At 37.5% G+C, this 24220-nt stretch overlaps 2 protein-coding genes across 6 annotated transcripts; one reads left to right on the top strand and one right to left on the bottom strand.

The window, feature by feature from the left end:
* Positions 1-9423: 9423 nt before the first annotated feature.
* LOC111577043 (serum paraoxonase/arylesterase 2-like) lies at positions 9424-18014 on the top strand. 4 transcript variants are annotated; one of them, XM_055013846.1, is made up of 11 exons: positions 9424-9582; positions 9699-9785; positions 10026-10093; positions 10320-10375; positions 10539-10704; positions 11361-11484; positions 11575-11775; positions 11892-11973; positions 12414-12542; positions 14024-14152; positions 16045-18014. In XM_055013846.1, the coding sequence occupies exons 2-11, from the start codon at positions 9703-9705 to the stop codon at positions 16204-16206; spliced, it is 1200 nt and encodes a 399-aa protein (XP_054869821.1). In that variant the 5' UTR covers positions 9424-9582; positions 9699-9702; the 3' UTR covers positions 16207-18014. The 4 variants fall into 4 exon arrangements, with proteins under 4 accessions (XP_054869821.1, XP_054869820.1, XP_054869822.1 ...); XM_055013845.1 differs by having other exon boundaries at positions 9439-9785; XM_055013847.1 differs by lacking the exon at positions 14024-14152 and having other exon boundaries at positions 9439-9785.
* Positions 13579-20565, bottom strand: LOC111577054 (potassium channel subfamily K member 5-like). Of its 2 annotated transcripts, XR_008602819.1 has the most exons (6): positions 20294-20565; positions 19569-19680; positions 17562-17728; positions 17307-17475; positions 14454-17226; positions 13579-14147 (listed from the first exon to the last, which is right to left on the bottom strand). XR_008602819.1 is itself a non-coding variant. In XM_023283131.3 (5 exons), the coding sequence occupies exons 1-5, from the start codon at positions 20477-20479 to the stop codon at positions 16511-16513; spliced, it is 1350 nt and encodes a 449-aa protein (XP_023138899.1). In that variant the 5' UTR covers positions 20480-20565; the 3' UTR covers positions 13579-16510. The 2 variants fall into 2 exon arrangements, 1 of the variants encoding a protein (XP_023138899.1); XM_023283131.3 differs by having other exon boundaries at positions 13579-17226.
* Positions 20566-24220: the final 3655 nt, after the last annotated feature.

The raw sequence follows: 24220 nt of genomic DNA, 5'->3' as shown, positions 1-24220 counted from the left end.
GCCAGTAAGACGAAGGAGATGATCGTGGACTTCAGCAGGAGGAGGACATCCCAGACTGCACCGGTGAACATCCAGGGTTTGGACATTGACATGGTGGACACATACAAATACCTGGGTGTTCACCTCAACAACAAACTGGACTGGACACACAATACAGAGGTCCTGTACAAGAAGGGCCAAAGTCGTCTCCACCTGCTGAGGAGACTGAGGTCCTTTGGAGTGTGCAGGACTCTGCTCCGGACATTTTATGACTCTGTGGTAGCGTCTGCTATCTTCTATGCAGTGGTCTGCTGGGGAGCAGGGAGCACTGAAAGGGACAGAAAGAGACTAAACAGAAGGTCAGGAGGAGGTTCTGTCCTGGACTGTTCCCTGGACTCCATAGAGGAGGTGGGTGAGAGGAGGATGTTGGCAAAGCTCACATCCATCATGGACAATCCCTCTCACCCACTGCATGACACTGTGGGGTCTTTAAGCAGCTCCTTCAGCAGCAGACTGAGACATCCACCCTGCAAGAAAGAGCGCTATCGCAGGTCCTTCATCCCATCTGCTATAAGACTTTACAACATCAGCATCACTGGCTGATGTTAACATAAACTGACTCATATCATATCATCCCAAACCATAAAATTTGCAGACATTATTGCACCGCTACATCTTTGCACTTTTTAAACTTATTTTTTTAAGCCACTTTATACTGCATTGTCTTACAGTGTGTCAATACTGTACTATTTCATCCTCATTTCTCACCCTTGTACATATTGTAAATATTATTACTACTGTTCTATTGTTATTTTATTTCTATTACTACATCTATTGCTACATAAGCTGCTGTAACAATGTGAATTTCCCCTGGCGGGGAGAAATAAAGGACTTATTTAAAAATGGTGCTACTTTGGCTCTGAACCTTTATCTACCTGTGGTCGCTCTGTCTTCTGGAGTGATTTGATTGGTTATACGTCACAAATAAAACTCCTTTAACTTAACATCTGTAAACAAAACAAAAACATATCAACAAAGTTTTCTGTTGGAGTTTGTGTTCTTCTAAGTTTAACTCCAAGATTTTAAATACTTTCATTTACTGCAAATTAATATCTACTCCAAATGTCTCACTAATAATCATTATCAGCCTTAAAAACCCACAAAACACCCCTCTATACTCAACCAAACTTAGTACAGTCCAGTTCCCCCTTCTATAAATCTGCTTTGAATCTTCCACTTCCTGTTTGTCAAAGTGGCCTTCTACCTGGACAGGTTTTGTTGGAGCTCATGCAACAAACATTTTGGGTAACTGCTCTTTAATATGGATGGATGACACTGAATTAGAGTCTGTTTTAATGAGATTGAGTTCAGATGTGTAGCTCTGTCATTAAATAGTAAATTATTTCTCAGAATTCACAGAGAAAAGTCTGAAATGTTTGCTAGGTTAGCGTCCCACATGTTCTTTGGCTCAGCTAAAGCTAATTCTCTCCAACTTCTGGATCTCTTGAGTTGCTTGTTGTTAAAATATCTTGCTATAGGTGCTGAAGCTCAAAGTCTGAGATGTTTGTTCAAAATAAGCTCATTCTCAAGTCTTATCTGAACTGTCCTCTTTTGTTTGAACTTTCCCTAAACTTAGGAGTTAATGACAGAGCAGCACATCCAGATTCAGTCTCATTTATGTAGAGATTGAACTTCAGTGTCATTCATTGATGTTAAAGTGCAGTTTTTCAAATGTTTGTTGCACATGCTCCTGACAAAACCAGTCCAGGTGGAAGACGATGTGAAGAGAAAGCTCCAGAGGATGAATATCACACATTTACATTGGAAATTAATGTCCTTTAATTAGACATTGTCATGCAAAAGTTGGATTTCCCTTTAATGATGTTCAAATCTTTGTTGAGTGCTTTGTTGATGTTGGTTTCTCAATGTTTTTTGACACTCGGCCCCAAAGATTAAAACCTTTTATGGCTCACAAGCTGCAACAATTCACACATTATCAACTATCTTTCTGACTAAACTAAGATAAAAAGTGAAAAACTGCCTGATTCCTGCATCATGAATGTAAATCTTTTTGGTTTTTATGACAGTAAACTAAATATATTTGGGTCTGACATTTTATAAACCAAAACAAGAAATGAATTACTGGAGAAAACGACAGATTAATGGACAAAGAAAATGTGTTTTCCAACATATATGGCTGAAGTACTCCAACATTACAAGATACATACAATTTAAATTCTATTTTATTTATATAACGCCAGTTACAGGTCAAATTGTCTCAAGACGCTTTATTTTTATATTTTTTTGTCATACTTAAAATATGACAAAGTAAGAAATTTAAAGCTCTTGACTAACCCAATTTATTATTTGGTTTTTAAGAGATTAATCGACAATTAAAATAACTTTCTCCACTAAAACTAATAAACATGAGGTCAAATAGAAGGAAGAGTTTTAAATACTGCAAGTCCACGACGACAAGAATAAAGTTTGTCAACAAAAAGTAAATCTGCTGGTGGATTCCATTAAAGTCCTAATAAATGATAATAAAGTGTGATACTAAAGGTTTGTGGTGCTAAAAATGTCCAAGTAAAGATATGAACTTGAACATGTGGATGGAGGTTGATAAAAGTTGACCTCCCTTCATTTCTCTGGAACCGACTCCATGGATTTTATGGATGGTGGTTAAAGACCTGCTCTTCTAGTGGTCTTCCTTCTAGTCGCTGTAAAAAGTCAGTCCATCCTGGCCGACTTCAACACCTCTTCATGACAACTTGTTCTGCCTCTGACCTGGTGGAAACTCCAGAAACTCGGGAAAACCTGTCGAGACTCGAGGAACTCGTGGAGACTCGAAAAACTCGTCGGGCGGGGGAAGGTGTGGTGGGTGGTGGAGGGAGGTGGGGGAGTAGAGGGGGGAGGCCGCCACCCACCTCCCCGCCTACTCTCCGCCCTGACTCCACCCAGACTCCGCCTTGGCTCCACCCATGTGGTCACTGCAGGAACTACGATGCCAAAGGGACGACGAATTTATTTCTTTTTATCTGATCTGTAGCTCAGTGAGTTAAGGATTTGCCTATGGAGCTGCAGGTCGCTGGTTCAAGACCAGACACGTCTTAAGTTTTCTCAAAATTCTGACAAAGACAAAGAAAGAAAAATGCCGGTGGTGGGTCTTGAACCTGCGACCCTCCGCTCTGTAGTCTCTCCTCTTATCCCCCTGAGCTACTCGCTCAGATACAAATTCTTCTTTTTTTTGCGCATTTATCATCTATTTTTTGTCGTTTTCGATTTTTTTTTTAACTCGAGTCTCGACTCGACCGTTTTTCTCAGGAGGTTGGACTTCAGCCTGTGTGCTGGAGGGTGGAACCCTCAGTTCCAAGACTTTCCAAAGCCTCCAGACCTCCCGAGTCCTCAGGACCTGAGCTTTCACACAGTCTGAGGGCTGAAATTTTCTAAGTCCCACAGTAGTTCTCTGTTAGTTTGAACCTTCAGACAGTCTGAGGACTGAAATCTTGTAAGTTCCTGAGTAGTTCTCTGTTAGTTTGAACCTTCAGACAGTCCAAGGACTGAAATCCTCTAAGTTCCTGAGTAGTTCTCTGTTAGTTTGAACCTTTAGACAGTCCAAGGACTGAAATCCTCTAAGTTCCTGAGTACTTCTCTGTTAGTTTGAACCTTCAGACAGTCTGAGGACTGAAGTTTTAAAAGTTTCTCAGTACTTCTCTGTTAGTTTGAACCTTCAGACACTCTGAGGACTGAAGTTTTAAAAGTTTCTCAGTACTTCTCTGTTAGTTTGAACTTTCTGGTTAATAGAAGCCTTAAAACTTGTGACCATGAGTCTTGATTTCACATTTAGACCATCCATCTGAGTTCTTCTCAGACCTTCACCTGTGGGTTTTTTAGAAATCCTTAACAAACTTTCTCTTCACTGAGCAGTAAAGTTTGTGGAGATCAGAAGGTAACATTAGTTTGATCGATGCCTTCAACTACTAATAGACTTTATCTGGAAAGCAGTTTTCTGAAATGAGTTCTTAGTAAATCTGTCCACAATCAAACCAAGAACATAGAAAGAGGAAATGTTTGAAGAAACAACTTGATGTTTTGCTCTTTTTCATCCTTTTATTGTCTCTTCTGTTTAATTTGATCTTCTAAAGTTTAACTGGTGTCTTTTCAAATGTTTTGTCTTTAGTTTGATTCTTCTTAAATGTTTAGTTTTTCTCTTTTCTCACCTTTTATTCTTTTCTGATGTCTGATTTGATTTTGAAATGTTTTGTCTTGTTAATGTTTGTTGTTTTTTCAAATGTTTTATTGGCTTGTTTGAAAAATTCCCTTTTCTTTCCCAATGTTTAATTTTTGGATTAAATCTTTGTTAAGGTTTTTCTTGTGTTTTACCACCTTTTAATGTTTCATTTTCTTTTTAAATGCTTTACTGTATTTTCTGTTTAATTCCTATTTGAAGTTTTATTGTCTTTAAGATAGAGTTAAACATTAAATACAATTAAATTATATTAAACAGACAAAATATTGAATTAGATAATTCAACAAGATACAATACATGTCATTATGAAATTAAACAAAATTTTAAAAATACAAATATTAAAAATTGCAGATAAAATATTTTCCATAATTAAACATTTAAAAAATAAAATTCAACAAGAAGAAAATTAAACATTTTAAAAAATGCAAAACATTTAATTAGATTATTACACCTTTAAAAAGACAAAACATTTAATTAAAAAATTTAATGATTAATTAGAAAATTACATCTTAAACTTCTTAAATCTTTTTAATAATAAAACTTTTTAAAAGTTTTATTGTATTATTTTTTTTACTTTGATTTAATTGCTTTTTGTTATGTAGTTTATTTCTTTAATCTTCTTTTTCTGTCAAGATTTTAACCCCAACCTTAAAAATGAAATAAACCCTTAAATCACAATGAAAATACTTCTGTTGTCACAATCATGAGTTAGTCAATTATTCCGTTTATCAATTCAACTTTATTTGTTTAGCACATTTTACACAGATGACAAAACTAAACAAGCAAAGAGAAAAAACTATGCTAAAGCTATGACTGAAACTCAAAACATTTCAAAAAAAAGATTTAACGTCGTAATAAAATATGTTGTGTCCAGGGGATGGAGGGAGTTTATTGAAGTCTTCTTGGGCTCACATGGGAAATCATTTAAAATATAAACTTGATATTCAGTCTAAGGAAACTGCAGAGCGACAGAAGAACCAACAATATCTCCTGTTTTCTCCTTTAATGAGTCAATTCTTCTTGTGCTTTCAGACCAAAGAACTACAGACTCTTCACAACCTGCTCAAACTCTTGGTACAGGACCTCACCACACGGGTCAAGAAGGTTTCCATCTCATTTCTACTCTGAAGCTCACCTTCTCCTGCTCAAACTGCTGACAAATGTTTCTGCTGCTCTAAAGTCTGGTCTCTAGAACTTCCTAAAAACTCTCAAAGTGTCTTCTGCTGCAGGTTGCTTTGTAGAACTGTTCCAGAAAACCTCACTAAACCACATGGAGGGGCCTCAAGATAGTCGTCCAAATGAAACCATACAAAAACCAAACTAGCACAACCCAAACGCTAAAGTCTCCTGCAGCCTACCAGAGAACCTCTGAGAACAGAGAATCAGGACAGGAACTCTTACCTTCTGGACAACCAACGCTGGTTCACAAACAAGAATACAGAATGTGTCTGACCAAAAACCTCTAAGACTCACTACAGCCAAGATAAAGACACAACTCAGCTGGACCAAATCCACTAATCACTGCACACATTAGCACCATGTGCTAACTGTGGCTAAAGAACCTCATTTACCAAGACAACTATCCAGTACAAAGCCCTAAAACACACCAAGAAACACATTAAAGACGATTTTACTGCTGGAAGCTGCAAGCCAACGCCTACAAAACAAACTAAAGCAACGGGGCCAAACCAGGTTCACTGGTGAAGAGAAGCAGAGGAAATGTTTGTCTGCAGCTAAATAAAGCAGGAAGACACTGAGCTGCTCAGGTGTTCCTGATAACACCAGGCTGCTCAGGTGTTCCTGATAACACTGAGCTGCTCAGGTGTTCCTGATAACACCAAGCAGCCACCTGGACAGCCAATAGGAACACAGCTTACTGGAAGTCCAGAGGGCTGGGTTAGTGAAGGAAATTTAGTTTAAAGTTGAAGCAGAAAGTTAACAAAGAAAGTTGAAAACCACCTTCTGATACCTGAAATCTCTGAGTTTTCACACAAAGAACACCTGAACATTTCAAACTGGTTCCATAGTAGAACCCTCATTGTAAAAACGTCATAGTATGGTGTGTTGCTCAAAAAACATTATGACCCGGCTGTCAGGGGACAAACATGTAAGAAACATGAGAACAGAGAGAACCCAACCAGTAGGTCACAGTTTATCATCCCCCAGTCATCTCCTGAAGTCCATATGGTGAGAGACATCAGTATCTGGTTGTTCATTTACCAGAGGATGCTTATAATCATGCTGATGTGGTCTGTACTCTACAGTATTTTAGTGACTCAATAAATGCCTAAGTTGTTTTTTAAAAATGCTTTTTAGTTTTTAATAAACATTTAACAGCCTATATGTAATCAATAAATGGCCTTTGCGTATCTTAAGAAAAACTCACTCAGAACTCTGATATGTTAACAGTACTAAATAAATCAATAAATACATGCATACACACATAAATAAGTTAATACATTAACTGTGTTAAGATTTAGATTTTAAAAAAAGTTGTTTATGTTTTTGCAGAATCCAGTATTGCTCACTGGTTGGTCATTACATTTTATTAGTTTGATTTCACTGTTTAAAATGATGCCACTTCTTTTCAGACAGAACCTGTGATAATAAAACAATACAAAATTTTTAGTTCCGTGTTAATAAAGCACTTAAAGCTTTAAGTATGGCTAAATGCTTTTTTCAGAATTAAATATATCACTCCTTAGGTGGTAGTGGCCCCAAGTTCAGTAAAGTTGGAAAGATATTCACAGATTCGGACTTCCAGCATCAATAACTCATTAGATATAGGTTGTCAAAACATAAACGATGCCTCTTTCCCATTGTTGCAAGGCAGACAATGTGCTACAAGCCCAGTTTTATCAAAAGTAGCTGTCTTTCAAGCTACAGGAATAACATTGGTGTCTATGGAGTGAACAGGGTCCGTCTGTAATTTGCAAAACCTCTGCAACAGTAAAGAGAGACAAATATTCAATAACTTCACTCTTATACATTGTAGTGTCACTAAAATCACTGCAGCCTTCAACTGGCTCCTGTTGACAAAGTGTTTTAACAGAAATGTAAATGCTGTAATTTGATTCTTTTAATGAACCATGTAACTTGAATGGATGTGATGCTGGTGTGACCACAGTGCACACGTCTGATGTTGCTCACAGTGGTCCAAGGGACGCTCAGGGAGTTTGTGTTTGCTCAGACTCAGGAAAAATTACAGGGAACATTGCCAACAGGGATGGAAAACAGAAGAGCTAAGTTCTTGTTAGGGTTCAAAGTTCAGACTAACAAGCAGCTGCTGTCTAAGCAACCAAACACAGTGGGTGTTGGTTAGGAGCAGAGGAGGTCAGTTGTACATCAGGAAGAAGGAGCCTGAGAAGATCTAGAAGGACCAGAGACTGAAGGAGCAACTGGAGCAGATGTGGAGGTTGAAGGCTGAAGGCTCTGACAGCTCCAGCAGATTCCAGGTAAAACATCTGACACCTCCATCACCTCATCACAACACCCCGATCCCAGCTTCCCTCTATTAGCTCCCAGTTTGTTTAAGAATTGATTTTAAGATTTTACTGGTCACTTTTAAGGCTCGCCAGAGTCTGGCCCTGAGCTATTGATCAGAAATGCTGACCTCATTTGAGCCTGTTTGCAGCCGTACATCCTCAGGTGGAGCCTGAAAGGAAGAGGCTCAAATCTAAAGGTGACCGAGCATTTCTGATAAAGGACCCTCAGCTTTGGAATGAGCTGCCTGAGGAGATGAAGCTGCTGAATGCTCTTTTAAATCACTTCTTTAAACCCATTTTTATATGCTGGATTTTATGTGATGTCATCTCTTTCTATTTTAATTTTTTATAATAATTTTTATGACATAATTGGCGTTTAACTGTATTTCTTTCATTGTTTATTTTCTTTTCTTTTATCCTTAATTTATTTTATTATGTATCCATTTTACCTGGTTTTTATTACTACTATTTTTATCTGTTTTACTCGTGTTTATGTTTTTAACCTCTATTTTTCTTATATTCCACTTGCTCTTTCGCTTACGCTGGTGTGGCACTTTATTTTTTTATCTGGTGTTAATGTACAAATATATTTTGAGTATCTTTTACCATGTTTTGATTAACCAACCATGTTTCTTCATGAATATCTTTCTTTTCTTCATTGCCCTGTCTGTAATGCACTTTGCAAATTCAATTTTAAAATGGTGCTACATAAGCTATTATTATTATTACTATTTATTTATCTATTCATTATTATTATTATTATTATTATTATTATTATTAGTATTATTGTAAGAGCACACTCAAGGAACAAGTAAGATATTGTGTATGGTAAATTGAATTTATCTGGGGAAACTGGCAAATTGTATTTATTTTTGTATCTATTTATTAGTTAATTTTTAATCTATTTAGATTTCTGAAATTTATATTATTTATGTATTTATTCATTTATTTACTGCACATATTAGTGACATTTTTATCATTGTTTAATTGTATTCATTGTTACATATGGAACTAGTGTGTATGCAAGAAAAAAGATTTTTTTTTATATATATATATATATATATATATATATATATATGTGTGTGTGTGTGTGTGTGTGTGTGTACACAACCACTCAAATGGTTAACATCACTTAGAAATATTCTTATTTTTGAATGAAAAGCAGTATTTTTCAATGACGATAACATTAAATTAATCAGAAATACAGTTAGTGTTAAAAAATATGTATAAAATACATCATGATGAATATTCTAGGAATGAGTGATGTTTTGATGGTATGGTGTGTGTCTGTGGAGGACACACACACACACACACACACGCACAGCTGGAAGATCACAAAGTATAACCTGTAACTTTGGTGTGAAGATACATGCTTTTCAGAAAATGATATGTGGTGTGCTCAAAACATAATGGTGTAAACTTAAAGCAATACTGTATAACTTTTAAAATGTGTGTCAGAAACATTACAATACACAAAGGTATAATGAACTCTGTCTCAAGATAATAGGGCAAAGTTTGAACATGACTGGGCATTTTCTCTGGAAAATATGACATCCTAATACGCATGTCCTGTGTGATCTAGGGGTGAAATATGATAACCGACGTCATGATCTGACCAATAGATTTAGAAAAATATAATGGTGTCAAAGCTGTCACTCCAATCATACGCCCAATAGGCGTGGAAAATGACCAACTCTCACAGTATAAAAGCAGGTATGAATCACCTTGAGGGAACGCTCCTGGGTTTTTGTCGACAATTAAATCCTGCTGCCCTCCAATGCTAACTTCTCTTGGTGATTTTTTTTTTTTTTTTGAAGATCTTTAACATTTGAACACGGACAAGTCTTAGACTCTGCCACTTCAGACGAGGTACATTCAGTCTATGGGTCGATGTAACAGGGCTTCTTGAACACACACTTTAGCCCCATCTTTTGAGCACTTGTGTGAATGCAGCCTCAAAGTGTTTCTGTATGAACTTTCACTAGAGACATGGCTGCCATGAAGAAAGTTCTGCTTGCTGCTGCTGTTGCTGCCCTGGCTGCATTTGTGGGACACACATACCTGAGACTGAAGTAAGTGTGTATTAATTAAGAGGGAACTTAGAAACACTGGATCACAGTAGAGGATTAGTAGATCTGATTCTAAATGTTCACAGTTACTACAGGAAGTAGAAGTAGAGAGGTGGTCATGCTCCCAAAGGAAGAATTTTAAAAGTTAGCAGAACTCAAGCTCTACTAATAATGCTTATTGCAGACTAGATAGAAGTTCTGGATTCTTTTGAAAGCCTCAGTCATGTTTAACTTTCTCTGCAGGCATATAATGCTTGCTTCCAGAGAGCTGCCTGTGAAGCACCTCAACTGTCATTATTTACAGAACATTGGTATGTTTTCTTTATGTTCATGTTGGTGTCTTAATTCTAGGTTTTAACACTGTTAAAATAAATGTTGAACTTGTGTTATTTATGTATAAAGTGTGACAATAATGGATGAGTTTAAAGTCCATACAACTGACAGTGTGTCAAGTGTCAGCAGGACAAAACACCACTGCTTTATGCGAGAACGGAGGAGGAGAAGGTTTATTTTTGTTTATCTTTTTATTTTGCACAGAATGTGGGGCAGAGGACATCACCATACTTAAAGATGGACTGGCCTTCTTCAGCTCGGTATGTTATTAATTGAATTATTGTAAATATTGACTGTAATTTCCTCAATTAATTTGATTTTTCTTTGTTAAAATCAGTTGTGATTATTTCCGGATGAAGCGTTTCTGCAACGAGCTCAAGCAAAGTCTTCTAACGTCTCTTACATGCGTATTTGTCCACTCAGGGGTTGAAGTTTCCTGAAATGCATTCATTCTGTGATGAGCCAGGGAAAATGTACGTTTTAAATCTGCTGCATCCGAAGCCAAGCCCTGTGGAGCTGCAGATCAAAGGAGAGCTGGACCTCAGTTCATTCAACCCTCATGGGATTAGCGTTTACACTGATGAAACAGGTGAGGGACAAACCAGGTGCAAACTTGCAACTTTTATGCACAATTTGCAGTTGTGTATAAAAGTTGTAAATAGTTTTGGATGAGAGAAAAGCAGATAATCTGGTTTAAAAGTATATTTTTTTTCTGGATTTTACTATGCAGTCTCTGAAATTGAAATCTATCTTATCTATAGCTCTGTCTTATCTATTCTTGAGTGCTTTGGTTAAAGGAAGTGAGCTCTTCAAGGCAGTGGTTCCTTATTGACAAACTAAGCTAATATAGGGAATAAAAATGAATAAGACTATTTAACCTAACCCCAACCCTATTATCAAATCTATAGAATTTTTAAGAAAACAAAGCAGATTTTAATATCATTTATTGCCTCATTTTTTCCTTTATGACAGTAATTAATGAACTTACAGATATGGTTTGGTTTCTTTGAAGAAGTTTTATATGAGGTTCTCAAAAACAGGCAGTGTGTTACCTTTAGTACATATCAGTTCATCACAGCAAATTTTTATTTAGTCACTTAAAACAAAAAAAAAAATCCCCTCTCCAGAACCACCAAAAAGTCAATACATAAGAGTTTAAGTGTATGCTATATTTAGAGTTCCACTCTATTGTTAAATTCCACCGCATTGTGAGACTAATAGAAACCCATTGTTGGTTCTTCGTAGATGACAACATATACGTGTTTGTTGTCAATCACCCTCACGAAGCTAGCCAGGTAGAGATCTTTCGTTTTGTTGCTGAAGACACACTTGTGCACCTAAAGACCATCACCCACCCTTTGCTCCACAGGTACGTACTGTATAATACACCTTACGCTTTATTACACATCTTAGAATTGACAGTGTCTTTATATTTGTTCTTCTGCATCTTGTTTTTCAGCGTGAATGACATTGTTGCAGTTGGAAAGGAGAGCTTCTATGCCACAAATCATTTCTCCTTTCCCAATCAAGCGCTTCACTTTCTGACCATTATCCTGGCTATGCCCATGTGTGACGTGGTGTATTACAGTCCCAGTGAAGTGAGGGTGGCAGCCGGTGGCATTATGTCTGGAAATGGGATCAATATATCTCCTGACAAACGGTGATTCTCCATTCAGTTCACCGATTTTTTGCATATTTTTCAAACTGAATTATTCCACGTTGAGATGTTTTCTACAAAATGTGAAAATAATCAAAGAGAATTTTTTTTTTGTACAGGTATATTTATGTTTCAGATATCCTAGACCATGAAGTAGACGTTTTTGAAAGGAAAAAAGTTGAGCAGTTAGAGTATATTAAGGTGAGACCGTTTTATTATTTTCTAGTGTCGGCAACAAAAGAAATGAAGTAAATATTTTAGCATTTTGGGAGATAATCTTATCTGCGTGCTATAAATATGAAGTTACAACCAGCAGCCAATTGAATTAGGACATTTTTTGAAAGGATTAAATGAATTAAATGTAACACACCTCTTACCACTGGAGGTGCTGGTAGGGAGATTTTTTCACTTTCTGACAATCTTTGTGCTAAACTAAACCAGCTTTCTGCTGGATGTAGCTTCATATTGAACATGCAGACACCAGAGTGGTATGAATATTCTCATCTAAATACTGTGCTTTATCATGATTTATTCCTAAAATCAATATTCACACATGCCTTTCTTTCACTTTGTATCAGCACTTCTAGAGGACATAACGCAATTAACACTTCTCATTTACTGTATGTGATGTTTCTCAACAGTCTGTAGGGGTTGGATCGCTTTGTGATAACATCGAGGTGGACCACAGGACAGGCGACCTGTGGCTGGGTTGTCATCCAAATTCTATGAAGTTGTCAAACTTCGACCCTAAAGATCCTCCAGGCTCTGAGGTATGTGATTTTTAAAAAAAATTTAATTATTCAGGGTACGATAGAAGTGAATACACCCCTGTGCAAAATCACAGAAGTGTCCATTGATTCAAAATTCTCTCACCTTACAATGCATTACTTCCAAGTGAAACAGTAGGGTGTTCACTCGTATTTAAATTTAAAACACAAAATTATGTTAAATTAAACACACTGTATCAAAAACAGAGGCCCCACATTAGGAAGCAAATGCAACAAGAGTCAGTACACCTTTCATTATTGAAATTGTAATTTCTTCAAACTGTTTAAGGAGGAGTTCTGATTAGTACTACTATGGCTTATTCCATACCCCTCTCTTTAGCTGCTCTTTGCTGGAGGGGTTGTGTTGCAACCTGTGTTTCAGTATATTTTTTTGTTGGTCACCAATCTTCTTTTTCAGCTTTGTAACGTCTCCCAGTCAGATTTTTCACTTCTTCTCACAATTCTTTTCCATGTGAAGCCATGATGCACACATGCAGATAGACACAAGCCTTTGGTCCAAAATTATGAACATTGTGGTGTTAACTGGTTGCTTTATAACAATTTTCATGCAATCAGGCTGATTGGAAATCACAATAAACTCAATCTTGTTTCATAGATTACGTGTTTTCTAAGTTGTGTGTCAGTAATCAGAGGCGTATTTACTTTAGTTGCATTGAGTTTCTACTTTGGGACCATTATTACCAATATTTTTAATTCATCTGTGATTGATCATGAGACCACAGTCCCTGTCATTCAATTTAGAAGTAATGAAATTATTGAAAGGTGATGAATCATTTGACATTCAAGTGCAGTCACTCCTGATGTGTATTGTACATCCACATTATTGTGATTCTCCATTCAGTTCACCGATTTTTGGCATATTTTTCAAAATGAATAATTCCAGATTAATATGTTTTCTATAAAATGCAACAATAATCAAACAATGGGCTTTTTTTGTACAGGTATATTTATGTTTCAGATATCCTAGACCATGAGATTGACATTTTTGAGAGACAAAAAGTTGAGCAGTTAGAGTATATTAAGGTGAGACCGTTTTATTATTTTCTAGTGTCGGCAATAAAAGAAATGAAGTAAATATTTTAGCATTTTGGGAGATAATCTTATCTGCTTGCTAAAAGTATGAAGTTACAACCAGCAGCCAATTGAATTAGGACATTTTTTGAAAGGATTAAATGAATTAAATGTAACACACCTCTTACCACTGGAGGTGCTGGTAGGGAGATTTTTTCACTTTCTGACAATCTTTGTGCTAAACTAAACCAGCTTTCTGCTGGATGTAGCTTCATATTGAACATGCAGACACCAGAGTGGTATGAATATTCTCATCGAAATACTGTGCTTTATCATGATTTATTCCTAAAATCAATATTCACACATGCCTTTCTCTCACTTTGCATCAGCATTTCTAGAGGACATAACGCAATTAACACTTCTCGTTTACTGTATGTGATGTTTCTCAACAGTCTGTAGGTGTTGGATTACTTTGTGATAACATCGAGGTGGACCACAGGACAGGCGACCTGTGGCTGGGTTGTCATCCAAATCCTATGAAGATGCTGAACTTCGACCTTAAAGATCCTCCAGGATCTGAAGTAAGTGATTTAAAGAAAAAAAAAAAATTCAGTGTGCGATAAAAGTGAATACACCCCTGTTCAATATCACTGAAATGTCCAGTGATTCAAAATTGTATCACCTTACAATGCATTACTTCCAAGTTAAACAGTAGCGTATTCACATGTGACACTTTCCAGCTTTAACACGTCATCATAATTACAGTGACCCAATATTTCATGCCACGTCTGAACATCATAACACACACTACATTGATCAGTCTCACTTTCAGAGTACTTAAGTAAAACAGTCTGTCTTGTGTGTTAATATCAAAAGTTGTACCGTTTTTATGGATGAGTCGGTTCTGTCCCTCTTTGAAGATGACAGTCGCTCCTTGCGCTGTTGCCGCTTTGACGGAAAAGATGTCTTGGGAAAATGATGGGACGTAGAGCGCCTCCTTCAGCATCAGAACCACGTCGCGGCCTTTACTGTCTCTCCTGCGCACTTTGGCGGTGCCCTTCTTCAGCGTAATCCCGCTTGCCCGTTCTCCGTCAGCCAACTCCAGAATATGGCTTTGCGGCTGGAAGCTTGGGTCAAACTCCTCGAACCTCTCCGTGTCCGTGATAATGTGCTTCGTCGCTCCAGTCAACCACGAGGCCCTTCATCCTCACTGCGCTAGCCGGGGCGGCGGCATCCAACTGCACCTTGAATGCGAACGTGTGGTCCTCCTCGTCCACCGCTTGCTTCACCTTGTCCCGCTTTCTCCGCCGACAGTTTGCGTCCTTGTGCGTGGCGCTTTTACAGAGGCTACACCACTGTCTCTGCTCCCTGCGCTCTCCAGCTGACGCGCACTCAGCGGCTTTGTGCACCCAGGATGGTAGCTTTCAGGTCCGGCAGACGCAAATGTGCCAGGAACTTTGTTTCCCACAGTTCATAATTCTTTTCATCTCCGTCAAAACATAAACGCTTCCATCGGCTCCCAAGAGCTGGAGTAGCCGGTAAAACGGAGGAAAAACATCACACTCAGCCGACATTACTTTCGGCCTGCACGCTACGACTTTCGTGAATGAGCTGCAGTCATTTATTGAAAATTGCACACCGGTGTGTAGCCCCGCCCACACCCAAAAGTAGGTCAATTGAGGACAAACAGATCAACACACACATCACAACGTCTCCCAAACAAGTTTTGCACTCATGCGGCTCCATATCATCACAGTCCCACCTCCGCGCTTACTGTCAGGACTATGCATTCACTGTTGTTCTTGGTCGCACATGACCAAAGACTGCTCTCATTTCCCACCAGACTTCTTTTTTATGTCTTTTAATAACATTTATTTTTGCAGTGTTGTACTATACAGCAAACAACAGATTTATTTAGACACTTTTATAAAGGGCAGACATCATGCACTGTTCCTTCAATTGTGTGAGCTGTCACAGAAACTCAGATTTTCATGGATCACCCCTGTGCTATCCGTTTTCAGAGCTAAATTTTGCAAGTAGTGCACTTTCCGTGGCATCATTTTAGGAGGAGGTCCTGATTAGTGGTACTATGTCTCATTCTGTACCTTTTGTTGGTCACCAATTTTCTTGTGTCCTTTTTCAACTTTGTAAAGTCACACAATTAGTTTTTTCAGTTCTTCTCACAATTCTTTTCCATGTGGAGCCATGATGCTGACACACAGATAGACACAAGCCATAGATCCAAAATTATGAACACTGCGGTGTTAACAGATTGCTTTATAGCCATTTTCATGCTAGCAGTTTGATTGGAAATCAGAATAAACTCGGTCTTGTTTCATAGATCACGTTTTCTAAGTTGTTTGTTAGTGATCAGAGGTGTACTTACTTTTGTTGTACTGAGTTTCTACTATGGGACTCGTGTTATCAATATTCCTAATGTATTTGTCTTTTATTCTATTAATGTGTTCTCTAGATCCTGAAGATCAAGAACATTCACTCAGAGCATCCAGTGGTGAGCATGGAGTACGCTGATAACGGCCAAGTGATCATGGCCTCCACTGTTGCGGCTCCCTATGAGGGAAAGTTGCTTATTGGCACTGTTTTCCACAAAGCTCTGTACTGTGATTTGAGATAATCTGTATAATATGTACTGTATCTGTTATTAGTACTGTAGCAAACATTCTGCATGGATACAGGATCAAAATTAAAATCAATCTTGATTGAAGACAGTTCAAAAAATGATAAAAAGATCGTAATTTTAAGGCAGGAAACTATTTGACAGTGCAGCATCAGTTCCTTTAAAATTATGTAGTGTCATTTCCACACAATGCAGCTTGTTCTCTTCATATAACACAGTATTCCTGATGTTTAAATTACTGTAGTGCCTCCCACAACACAGCCTGGCTGGTGCCACAAATACAAGGAAGGTAAAGGATCTTTTACCCTTTTTCATCTTTAGCCAATAACAAATCTTCTTCCACTACCTTGGATATTTTAAACCTGCTTCCGCTGCTTTCGGGATGCTGTACGATTTCCTCTTTTGTAGCCTCTGTGGCAGGTGCAGTGAAGACAATACCCTCTGTGTCAAAATCAAATACGCAACTGTCCTTGTTCTTTTCATCTTCCGTCTTAGCACATGCTGCATTTTCGGGTTCTCTGGTCTGTTCCTGTATTAGAAGGTTCGTCTCCTCCTTTTCACCCTTGTCCCCATCAGTCTTTGCATTCATGAACACCTCGCTGATACTGATCATACGTCTGTGCCGCGGTGAGCGATCCAGCGTCCGGATGTTGGTGGCCAAGATGTCACTGCAGCTCTTTGAGCGATTTATGTTGTCTGGTGGCTTTTTCCTCTTTGCTTCCATCCCAATCTCTTTGATGACGGTGCTGTAGTCGTCATCGTCCTTCTCAGACAGGAAGTTGAAGATATCAATGACGTTCCGCTTTACTTCCACGTGTTGCTCGTCCTCTTCAGGCTGGGGTTCCTCGTCATAGAAGTGTCTATGCCTGTGTCTTCTTTTCTTTAGCACTTTGTGAGCTTCCACCACCATGTGGACGTTCCAGCTAAAGAACAGAGACAGCCAGGCCAGGCCCATGTAGATCCATAACTCCGCGAATACTCTGTACAGGCGCGGGTACTGTATGTTCGGATTTACACCTGAAATGAGAGTCGATGCACTCACATGAGTTTCCTATCAGAAATTTAGACTCATAAATTGTGCTACAAATAAGACCTACCTGCTACATAATCACCAAAGCCGACCGTTGTGAGAGTGATGAATGAGAAATAGATGCCTTCCAAGTAGCTCCAACTTTCCACGGCCATGAAAACAAATGGAGGAATCACCAAGTGCACCAACAGTCCCCATAAAAGGAATAAGGCTGTGCAGGTAAACTGGACTTTTTTCTGAAAAATGGGAGAAAAGAAACATCTTCATTTATTTTTCATGGAGCTGCAGTTTAACAGAGTTTAGAGAAGTGTCAGATTCTTACCACTGAAACACCTTTACGTATCAGAACTTGGGACAGACGTTTAGCTCGATCTCCGAAGAACGAACCCAGTTTACTGATCCACACCAGACACAGTGGGATCCCACAGAGACCATACAGGATGCAGAACACACGACCTCCTTTTGTCTTCGGGGCAACATTACCATAACCTGTAGATTACAAAGTGTACGTATGATTAGCAAATCAGACGCTCTATAAGAGGAAAATAAAGTAAAAATGCAATCCAGGCTGCCAAGCTTAAAATATATGGTTACTGGGTATCTCTAGTATCACAACTTTGTCTTTTTTTTTAACTTGCTTTGTAACTCATTTTTTCAGGAATTTTCTTTCAATCACATACAAAGATTACAAATCTGTTCCCACAAGATGATTCCATGAACTGAGAAAAGTTAATTATTAACTGATGTGAGAACATTAATAAATGAGTTGATGCTACCACAGCATTGTATTGAGATTTTTTTTCTGTCTAACGCTTTGGCTTTTCAAATTACTTTTAGCAGTAAACTGTAAATGAGTAGGGAAAAGATCAGCAAAGATTATACAGCATACAAGAGACATCACCTGTGCAATATGAGTTAAATTTCAAATGATTCAAAGTTGTACTACCTCACAATAATTGCATTATGTCTACGCTGAACAGCAGAATTTCTCCTCTTATGAGTAACAAAAACATTTTAGAAAGACTAAATTGAAAATACAGACCCAAACGTAGAAACTCGATGCAATAAAACTGAGTACACCTGTGATTTCACATGGTTGTTAGAAAATGACGTGAACACGGTAACTCGCTGAGCTTCCAATCTATGGGTTGTGTCTATCTGCATGTCCGCATCATGGCTCCGCATTGGGAGAGAATTGCCAAAGAATTTGAAAATTTAGAGTGTGATGGAAGGGGATAAGATGGAAAAGAATACATAAAGATCTGTGACCAACAAAAACATAATGGGAACACAGTTGCAGCAGTAATCAGGAGGTATAGAATGAGCCATAGTACCACTAATCAGCGTTGTAGTGTCTGTCCTCCTAAAATGTGGCCACAGACTGTGTGTTCATTTCACAATTTAACTCTGAAAAACGGAAAGGCTGCTGGTTCAGATTTTGCACAGGGGTTAGCAATGGAAACCAGAGTTTCTGTAACAGCTCAGAGAATTTGGAGGACAATTTATAACACCAACCTCTATCCAAGGAAAAGACCTTTGCTTGCAAAACCAAACTTCAAGATTAAGCTCTGCTAAAGGACATGTAAAGAAGCCTGATGAATATTGGGAGCACGTTCTTTGATCAGATGAGACCAAGATAAATTTGTTTGGCTCAGATGGAGTCCAGCATGTTTGGTGTGGACCTGGTCATGACTACTACAGTGAATTCATAGTCCTGACAGTGAAGCACAGAGGTGGGAGTGTGATGAGGTGAATCTGCATTAGTGCAAATCGTGTTAGAGAGGTGACATTTATAGATGGAACCATTATTGTCTAAGAATAAATCAAAATACTGGCTGGCAAGATGACTCACAGTCTGCAGAAACTTGGCAACAGAGGAATGTTCAGCATGAGAATTATCCAATGTATTTCTCACTTTCTGGCGTATTTTAAAGAGAATTGTAGAACAAAACAACTCCTGTAACGAAAAGCAGCTTTTAAAAAAGCTTCTCAGGAGAGAAATTTGTGCAACACTAGCAGTTGCTTTCACTAGGAAGATTGAGCCTCTCATGAAAAATAAAGCTGGAAATAATAAATATTGAAAGGAATAAAACATCTGAATCTCAGTAATTTTGCACTGGGTTCCTACTCTGGGGCCTGCATTTTTAAGGTAGCAAATCTGAAGTGTTTGCTTTTAATTTTACAGAACATGCTCTTCAACTTTAATGTATTGCAATTACCAGAATGTGACAGTCTTCAATCGTTTGACATTATAATGATATTGCACAGGGGTTTGTTCACTTTTGTTGTATACAGTAACAGAGGTTAATAGTGTAAGCTTCTTTCAAACCTATTGTGGTGACGATGGAGGCAGCAAAGATGACAGAGTTTGCCCAGTCCCACGGGTTGCGATGAATCTCCCCGGTGATGGTGACTCCTTGGCCCGCAGCCTCTGATACTATCTGGTGGGTAAATAAATCACTCACACCCATTAATTCATTCCTGTAACTTATTAATTTTCTGTTACGAGGCTGATGTCACTTGAGATTCTTTCCTGAATCTCCGGTGCAGCCGTACCTGCGGGCACACCTTGTACAAACATTCAAATGTGGTGCTGTGCGTGATGGTGCATGTCTCCTTTACGCACAGCACGTCTTTATGTCTCGCTGAAGTTTATCAACCTCTTTTTGTGTCATTATCTAACATAAATACCGCTTTTATAGGACACATAAAAAAGAGCCTTTACGTTCCATTGTGATATGTTTCCCTTCAGCCATTGTTGGTTTCTGCTTCCAACCAAGAAAAACAGGTTTTAGGCGTCTCGGCACGTAAAAACCACCAACTTCTGTTTAAATCTGAAGGCTTAAATGTACTATATTACTAAAAATAAAGTTAAATCTAGGGAAACTTGCGGAAAATTTCTGATTGCGTTACTTTAATCGTATAAGATTTGATGGAAGCGCTTTTGGTCGGTTTGCGTAAAGTTAAAAGTCGCTCCCTTTAAGTTAAACCAACAACCCGTGGGTTTCCTCTGATAATCGTGTTTTATGTCTATTAAAACAGCTGAGTTCATACCTCCAAAATCTCATCCAGACCTTCTTTTGTTAAGCAGGCATAGTTCCTCAGAATGTTTTCCTTCTGGAGGACATATTTTTCTGTGGCTGACTTCCAGTTTGGCTCCTCAAGAATCTGGAATATTGCGGCCCCGATCGATAAGAAGAAAATAATACACGAGGTTAAAAACGGCCCCTGATCGGCCATATTCAAGACATAACTTCAGTCTGACGACGCCGAGCAGCTCATGATCCCTCAGAGGGCTGTTGTTGTCCTACCTACTCCTCTGTCTTCCTGGTATGAGGTTGCGTTAAGTCACACAAACGCAGCTCCATTGTCCAGTTATCATTCATCAGGGGCTGTAAAACTTGATTTTTATTGGCTCTAACACGTTGAAGTCAATGCATTTACAATTAATACTAAACTGGGATCAATTAATGCCTATCGTAGCCTGCGATTCTCCCAACATTTTCATAAAACTTTGTAAAACAAAATGCATTTAGGTCCAAAATCTTATTGCAAAATACCTGCAAAGCAAAGAGTCACACATTCAACAGAGGTGGAAGAACTTTGCAGATTATTATTATTATTATTATTATTATTATTTGTTATTTTATTTCAGTAAAAGAACCAATACAGCAGTGTAAAAATACTTCTGCTTAAGTAAAAGTACACAGCAGCAAAATGTAATTAAAGTATTACAGTAAAAAGTTCTGGTTTGGTCCCTCTGACTGGTGTATTATTAAATGTGACATCATTATATTATTAATAGTGAAGCATGAGTGTGTCAGCAGCATGTTGGAGCTGCTGCAGGTGGAGCTACTTTCAGATACACTGTAAAATAAGAAATCTTAAAAATGGTGAAAATCTGCAGGTGGAGATCAGCTACACTGTAAAAAAGGCTCCTAAAAATGGTACAAGTTTGGCAGCAGGAGTGCCAGAAAAAGATAGAATAGTTTAATATTCTAATCTGTAAAAATGGTGAAAAAACAGCAATTATCACTTGAAAATGCTTTTTTTGTGTGTGGCTGATTTGAATGTAGTTAAATGATGTTTGCTGTGGACATTAAATTTCGCCTATTCCATTTTACAGTGAACATTTAAATGAATGCTTCTTTTTGTGATGTACCAGATATTATCTCTAATTTAACAAGTTAAACAGTTAAAAATGATTTACCATTTTCAACTCCTTTAAAAAAAAAAATAAAAAAAATATATATATATATATATATATATATATATATATATATATATATATGTACATATATATATATAATTTCTTTCTTTCAAACAATATTTTTTTTCTGATTGAAATACAGTAAAATGTAATTAAAATTTAAAAAAGAAAACACAAATTTTTATCTGATTTTGATATGATTATTAATGGGAAAGAAAGGAGGAAAAAATAAAATTCCGACAGCCAAATCTGCTTCAGTCTTTGGAGTTTTTGTGCTAATCTGTGATTTTTGTTGAGATATTGGATCCTTTGAATATTTATTTAAATAAAACTAAAGACTACAATTTGGTGGAGCAACTTATAGACATTTGAAATGAGCCTGACTACGCACTTCTGTTTGTAAGAAGCTAAAAATTCTGGAAACTACTGCTTTAATCTTTAATAATGTGTTGTATTTTAAAAGCTTGTGTTTCCACTGAGCAAAATCATCAAGTAAATGTAGTGGAATAGAAATAATATTTTTTCCTTTTGAAATGTAGTGGAGTAGACGTATAAAGAATTTTTTTTAAAAATCAAAAAAACTCCAGTAAAGTACCTAAAAACTGTGATCTAGCACTGTACTTAAGTAAATGTACTTTCCGCTACTGATAGAGGGCAATGTTGTCAGTACACACAGTACACAAATGCTGGTGTTTTGCATGTTTGTGTATGAGCTGTGTGTGCTGCTGGTGGTGACGGTTGTGCTTATCTTCATCCAGAAGGCTGGAGTTCAGTGTTTCAGCTAAACCACACTGGGTGGATCCTGGCTGCTCGGTGTGATAATGGAGAGAGGTGTTGTCCTTGGAGTAAGAATATACTGCATTTAAAAACTGATTGTCTCTGAAGCCTACATTTATCCAGTGTCTATCCATGAGAACAACAACGAAATAAGAAAATAAATACCACTATGATACCAAATTCTCCCACATACGTACTGCAAATACACACAAGTCTGTATCTAATTTACACTTGAAGTTTGCTTTTTAAAATCTGCCACGTGTGAGTCCTGCACGTATATAAAAATGCAATAATGAATCACTTGAGTACCATTAAGGCCAGACATGTTAGACCAGGGGCGACAAACTCATTTTAGTTCAGGGGCCACATACGGACCAGTAAAATCATGGCATAATAACCTATAAATAACCACAACTCCAAATGTTTCCCTTTGTTTCAGTGCAAAAAATACATTCTGAAAATGTTCACAAAAAATGAAGTATGTTTTACAAAACATTATGAACAACCTGAAATGTATTGAGAAAAATAAATTCAATTTCAGCATCATTATGCCTCAGTTTAACACATTTTACACATTTGCATTACAGATCACAGAGTGTCTACAAAGGCATAAAACATTCAGTCACAGGTGTCTGGAACTGAACACTATAGTATTTTAATTTATGATCAAAACAATTTGTCATGGCCTAGAAAATATTTCAATTTTACAAATTTACAACTTGCAGTTAATGTCTTCTCTGTAATTTTTACACTTTGCAAGGTCATCCTGCGGGCTGGATTAGACTGTCTGGTGGGCTGGTTTTGCCCCGCGATCCTTATGTTTGACACCTCCGACGTGTTAGACTAACCTACTGGGATGTGCTAGCGCAGGCTGCTGGGTTTTAGGTAACACTGAGACAGATGCTGCAGCTGCTAGACTGAGGTCTGCTGCACCTTCAGGGATTTCACACTGCTTTGTGAAGGAGATGTACAAACGGAGCCAAAGCCAGTATTTGTTTTTGGGCCTTAAACACTTGATGCGTTTGTTTACTTTATGGTGTGCAAATGTGTGACTTATTGGAGGGACACAAAATAATAACTTATGTACTGAACACATCCTTATTTAATTTAGAATCATGCAGGGATACAAAGTAAAAGCTGGAATATATGAACCAAACTGTAAAACAGAAGCTTTTGTTAAGCTTTGGTTCATATTCAGGAACTGGCTACAGTTAATGTTTTTTTTTTTTAGTAGTTACTTCCTATTTTGTTCTTTGGTGACTGGAAATTCATTTCCCAAAAATAAATAACAGTAACTTACAGTTAAGCCAAAAATTATTAATATGTATGCCAAATTTTGATTGATAGTGGATTTTAATTAGACCAATACATTTCTTCTGGCTTAAAATTACATTAAATGCTTTTTTTTGTTGTTGTTGTTTTTTCTGAATTAAAATTAAGAATTAATACTATAAACAGCAAAAATGGTGAAAATAACAGCAAATATGAGTTAAAAATGCCTTTATTTTGCTGATTTGAGTATGGTTAAATGGTGTAATTTTATGGGTACACACTGTAAATGAACAAGCTTCTATTTGCAAAAAAGAAAATCATTTTTACTGTAGACATTATGTATTTATATTATATATGACATTATATGAAAGACCCTCTGACAATGTCATAGATTTTTGAGAAAATGCAGCTTTTATCCCATTTCAACTTATCTTGATAATTTCTACCTTGTTCTATAGGACTGTAATACACTATAAACTGAGAACAGGTGATGCAGAAGATTTTTTATCAGTTACTAGTCAATTGGAAGTCATGGTTAAAACCAAAGAGCTCCATGAGCTGCTGCTAGGGTCCATCACTGAGAGAGAACTGCACACTGTGGCTCAGTAGACAGAGAAAGGCTCTAAAGCTACATCCAAGTGTTTCTATGTACCAGTGGCCACAGTTCAAAGTGGCATTAAAATGTACAATTAGTTCCTCACTGTGAAAAATCTCAAAGAGCT

This window comes from Amphiprion ocellaris, chromosome 9 (assembly GCF_022539595.1).
Source record: "Amphiprion ocellaris isolate individual 3 ecotype Okinawa chromosome 9, ASM2253959v1, whole genome shotgun sequence".
Taxonomy (NCBI): domain Eukaryota; kingdom Metazoa; phylum Chordata; class Actinopteri; family Pomacentridae; genus Amphiprion; species Amphiprion ocellaris.
Note: the sequence above shows the minus strand (reverse complement) of the source record. Positions and strands in the feature narration are given on the sequence as shown.